At 41.1% G+C, this 5,339-nt stretch overlaps 1 protein-coding gene across 1 annotated transcript; it reads left to right on the forward strand.

Annotated features, from left to right (window-relative positions):
* Positions 1 to 1,027: 1,027 nt before the first annotated feature.
* Positions 1,028 to 4,627, forward strand: LOC131315506 (uncharacterized). The gene is made up of 3 exons (XM_058344600.1): positions 1,028 to 1,684; positions 3,053 to 3,241; positions 3,368 to 4,627. The coding sequence occupies exons 1-3, from the start codon at positions 1,092 to 1,094 to the stop codon at positions 4,422 to 4,424; spliced, it is 1,839 nt and encodes a 612-aa protein (XP_058200583.1). The 5' UTR covers positions 1,028 to 1,091; the 3' UTR covers positions 4,425 to 4,627.
* The last annotated feature ends 712 nt before the right edge of the window (positions 4,628 to 5,339 follow it).

A 5,339-nucleotide genomic window follows, 5' to 3' on the forward strand; every position in this document is an offset into this window, starting at 1 on the left:
GACAACAGAAATCTATCCAAACGACTATGAATCCCATGGTTTTGATAGTGTGACCATGTGAACTTCCTGCCCATCAAAGGACAGTCCAAAAGTTCCATGGAATTACAGAAATCCTTGAAATCCCTCATACCTCTCTCCACTCTCAAACACCCCACTCTTTCATTGACCTCCATAATTTTATTGAAATCACCCCCTATACAACACGGAACCTGGGAGCTAGCTTTAAGCACCAGCAAAACCTCCCAAAGTTCTCTACGAGAAACCACTAAGTTAGGGGCATAGATATTAACCAAAGTACAGGGTAAATCATCGATTGACCCTTGTAGCAAAATGAAAGATCTATGCACGACCACCACCGCAGAAGCTTTAAAAAAGGCATCATTCCAAACAGTAATCAGGCCTAAAATTGCTAGCCGCAACACCCCCCACCCCCACAAACGTTGCACTTTGCATTTGCAGTTTTGCAATTTTTTATTTTATTTTAAAGATAGACCGAGTCCAAATAGACTATGAATGGTACACTTTAACCCACTTTTTCACTTTTATTTGTCTTTTCTCACCTTTATATGGTTCAGAAAATTTTATTTGCAGACCATTCCATAAAGAAGGCTTTACGGAGGCTAATCGCACATATCCAAAGTATTTTTGGATGGTTCGGATTGAAAATCAATTATGACCGGTAACAATTAATTATGACCGGTCAAAATTGAAGACGAATCTCAGCCATTGATTACACGAATGGATGATTGAGAGTGCACCGTTCCGTGAATAAGTTTATCTCATCTCTTTTATTTAACATCAAGAAACGTAAGTTTCCCTTCAGCCCAGCCCAGTAGGTTTATAGTCCCCCCAATAAAAATAAAAAAAAAACCCAATATTCACGAAAATAATGGTGACCATAATAACACAACACAAACCCTAACCCTAATTTGGACTCAGAAAATATTTGAGTCGGTTAAAAAGAACTAAATTATAAGAAGTCGGTTGATATGCCCTATATAAATAAACATTTTAGGATTCCAAAACACATGCATACAAACACGTAACACAATACAAACCCTAACCCTAAGTTTGTGAGCAAAACTTCCACAATGGCAACACCACTCCTTGGACCACCGGAGATGCGCCTCTCCACCCTCACCACCTCCACCACCACCACTACCACCGCCAATCAACCCAAACCTCCAATGGGTCGCACCGAAAACAATTCCGCCACCTACTTGTCTACCGGAAACCCATGCCTCGACTTCTTCTTCCATGTAGTGCCCGACACCCCGCCGAAACAATTGGTGCAGAGATTACTTTCGGCATGGGACAGCGACGCGTTAACATCCCTAAAACTCGTGTGCAACTTACGTGGTGTACGGGGGACTGGGAAATCCGACAAGGAAGGGTTTTACACGGCGGCGTTGTGGTTGCACAAACACCACCCGAAAACTCTAGCGTGCAACGTGAGGGCCATAGCGGAGTTCGGGTATTTCAAGGACATGTTGGAGATTCTCTACCGGTTACTCGAAGGACCCGAGATCCGGAAAAAGGAAAAATCGGAGTGGCAGAGTCGGAGGAAACAAGTGATGGATCGAGACGTAGGCCGAAAGAAGAGGAAGGCGACCGAGGATAGGGAGAAAGTGAAGGGTTTGAGGTTGGGGAAGACGGTGGCGAAGGCCAAAAAAGCCTTTGAAAGGTAATTGTCCATTTTTATATATGGATTGGTGATTTTCTGATCGGTTTAGGCTTATTGACAATAAGTTTAGTAGTATAAAGCTCTTACCATCGACTATACAACCTGAATGATTAATATGGGGTGAGCAAAATAATTGTCAAATCGTGAATCCAAATCAAACTATGTTAAATGGTTTGATTTGTGTGTCAAATCGTGAATCCAAACTAAATTGTGTTAAATGATTTGATTTGTGAATTTATGCTAACGGTTCTGATTCTAAATAATATACATATAGACCTACTTTGTTTAGATACACCGAATAAAATTAGTAATTAACTAATCTAATCCTCTATTCCACCACCTTATTCTTTCACTTTCAAGATAAATTCCCTAAATTCCTATACATGATAGCATATTCATATAACTTCAACACGGCTTGGACTTAGTCAATTGATTTTCCACCCTTTTTGCTTGGTAACTAATTTCCTAATCCAATACTCTATTTCATGGCCTATTCATTCACTAATTACTTGTATTCTTCTTTTTATTTAGTTGGTTTATATTAGTTAATTTTGGTAGTTTTAATACTATAAGTTTTGGTTCAACTTAGCTATGCAATTTGAAGTACTTTAAACAGTTTATGGAGATGATATCTCAATTCAAGTGAACTGTGGCTCAAAATTGAAACCGAACCGCCTTTTAATTGTTTGGATTGATTTGGTTTTATAAATTTTATGGGTTGGTTTGGTTCTCCAAGTTCATAATTTGTAGATAGTGGTTTAATTCTTGGCTTATTATAAAATCATACCAATCGGGTCTATGTTCACCTCTAGTTATCGCTATGATTAATTTCCAATTATTGTGACATGCATTTTGGACTCAAATACAAGTTTTAGACGGAAGCAACGTGCACCACCTCGCATTGCCCAATAACTATGTTAGTTCATCGGAACTAGGTTAAAATCTTGGCTCTGTTCTGATTGCAATACGTACTTCTTTTGGATGTTTGTAATATGCACAATTGTTCAATTAAAAACATTTTATGGATCAGTTACATGGATTTTATTTTTGGGTATGGGATTTTCGTGTTTATGTACCCCATTATATATCAAATACAGATATTATGAACTTAGCAAGGGTGCATTCCATATATATGTGAGAAGACTGTGTGGGGCAAAAACTTTTTATGTGCACCATTGCTAAAATGAATCGACTCACTTGTTATGTTTTCATGAACGTACTTGTTTTTTTTTTTTTAATTGGCAAAAATAACATTTCATTAACGCACTTGTTTTCATTAACACACTTGTTGTGGTACTATTTTCTGATCTTTTGTGTTATTCTATTTCCTCTTCGATGGTAGTATATTTTGTTATTTTTCACCAACAGGTATAACCGCGATCCGGACTACCGGTTCTTGCACGACCGAGTGTCGGATCTCTTTGCGAAGCTTCTGAGATCCGACATGGAGTTCTACAATGCCGGGGACCTCTACAAAATCAGCCTCGCGGCCAAATGGTGCCCCTCTCTCGACTCCTCCTACGACAAAGCTACACTCATGTGCGAGAGCGTTGCAAGGTCAGTTAACTCATCCCCAAGAGGGTATTCTCAAAATTTCAAACATTGATTTTTCTTAAGAAATATTTATATAAATAAATTTTCAACTTTGACATTTTATTTAAATTCCTAATTCTTCTCAAACAGGAAATTATTCCCGCGAGAAGAGCACATAGAGTACCATGACATCGAAGAAACTCACTACGCTTATAGGGTTCGCGACCGCCTTCGAAAGGACGTACTCGTCCCTCTCCACGCAGCTCTAGAACTCCCGGAAGTCTACATATGCGCAAAGAAATGGAACAACCTCCCGTACAATCGCGTTCCCTCGGTCGCAATGAAGCTCTACAAGAAGTTCTTCTACAAGCACGACAAGGAGCGATTCGAGGAGTATTTAGAGAAGGTGAAGAGCGGGAAGAGCACAATAGCGGCCGGAGCACTACTTCCCCACGAGATCATCAAGTCCTTGGACGACGAGACCGGTCCAGAGGTGGCAGAGCTCCAATGGAAGCGAATGGTGGACGACATGGCGAAGAAAGGCAGGTTAACGAATTGCATGGCGATTTGCGACGTATCGGGGAGCATGGAAGGGACCCCTATGGAAGTCTCGGTCGCGCTGGGCCTTTTGATATCCGAGCTGAGCGAAGAGCCGTGGAAAGGGAAGCTAATAACATTCAGCGAGAAGCCACAACTTCACACGATCAAAGGAGATAGTCTTCGATCCAAGACGGAATTTATCAGGATGATGGAGTGGGGAATGAACACGGATTTCCAAAAGGTCTTCGACCGGATCTTGGAAGTCGCGGTGCAGGGGAAGCTGAGGGAAGACGAGATGATAAAGACGGTTTTCGTTTTCAGCGACATGGAGTTTGATCAGGCCTCGAAGTCCTCGAGATATAGTTATCGCTCGTGTTATGGTCGGGCCTCGGCTAATACTAGTAACAACTGGGAGACAGATTATATGGTGATTGAGAGGAAGTACAAGGAGAAGGGGTACGAGAAGGTGCCGCAGATAGTGTTTTGGAATCTGAGAAACTCGGTTGCCACGCCGGTTCCGAGCAAGCAGAAGGGCGTGGCGTTGGTGAGCGGGTTTTCGAAGAATCTCGTGACATTGTTTCTGGAGGGAGGGATTTTGAGCCCTGAGGCTGTGATGTTGCAAGCTATCAGTGGAGAGGAGTATCAGAAGCTTGTGGTGCTTGATTGAGGGAAAAGTGTGAAGGAAAAAGGCTAGAAATGAAGGCGCATACATATGGCTTTTGAACCCGGATCTTAAAAATGCGGAGTTTCTTGGACAAAATCGAATAAAAAGGGCTTGATTTGATGATTTCAAGTAGTAAGGATTGTAATGTGACTATCATTTGTGCCAATCGAGTGGGGATTATTTGAATTTTGAATGTCGAGATTTGGGAAGAACAGTAAGAAACAAAAAAGCCATTTGTTATGTTAAACAAAAGATATTTGCCCTCCCTCTCCCTCTCTCTCTCTCTCTCTCTCTCTCTCTCTCTCTCTCTCTTCTCTCTCATTTTCAGAGTTTGAATTGAGAGAAGGAGGGAGTTAGTTCTGCTGGAATATGGTGCCAATAAATTATGAACCCAAATTGAGAACAAATGCCACTAACAAGTATGTGATCAGAATCAATGGCCAGGCTAGGATGGATTTTTCGCTCTACGATTGCAAATCTGTAAGAAATGTTTTCATTTCAATCATCTCACATAAAACCACTCCATAATCATTCAAAGGAGGAAAAATCGCTCCAAGCCCCTCACACTGCCATTTTCACTCGTTTGCGTGTGGTGATCAGGGACTCCAAGGACAAATCACTGTCGAGGGGAATCGACCATGCTACCTCGTGGAAACGATCTTGCAACCTTGGGATAGTAAACCCCACCGAGACAAATTGATTAACCACTGCAACAATTCCCTTGGGGTTAAATATAAGAAGTTCTACGGCAAAAGAAGCTTAAAACATTTTACTTGAAAATACCAACAAGAATTCATTGTCATCATGTACCTAGGTAGAAACCAGGCACTTGTGATAGCTATTTGATGACCATCAGCCATGCATGTATGAAGCTGCTGCTACTATTTTTTGATGTAGTTTTTGTTGGTTTTATGACTT

Source organism: Rhododendron vialii, chromosome 2a (assembly GCF_030253575.1).
Source record: "Rhododendron vialii isolate Sample 1 chromosome 2a, ASM3025357v1".
In the NCBI taxonomy this organism is placed as follows: domain Eukaryota; kingdom Viridiplantae; phylum Streptophyta; class Magnoliopsida; order Ericales; family Ericaceae; genus Rhododendron; species Rhododendron vialii.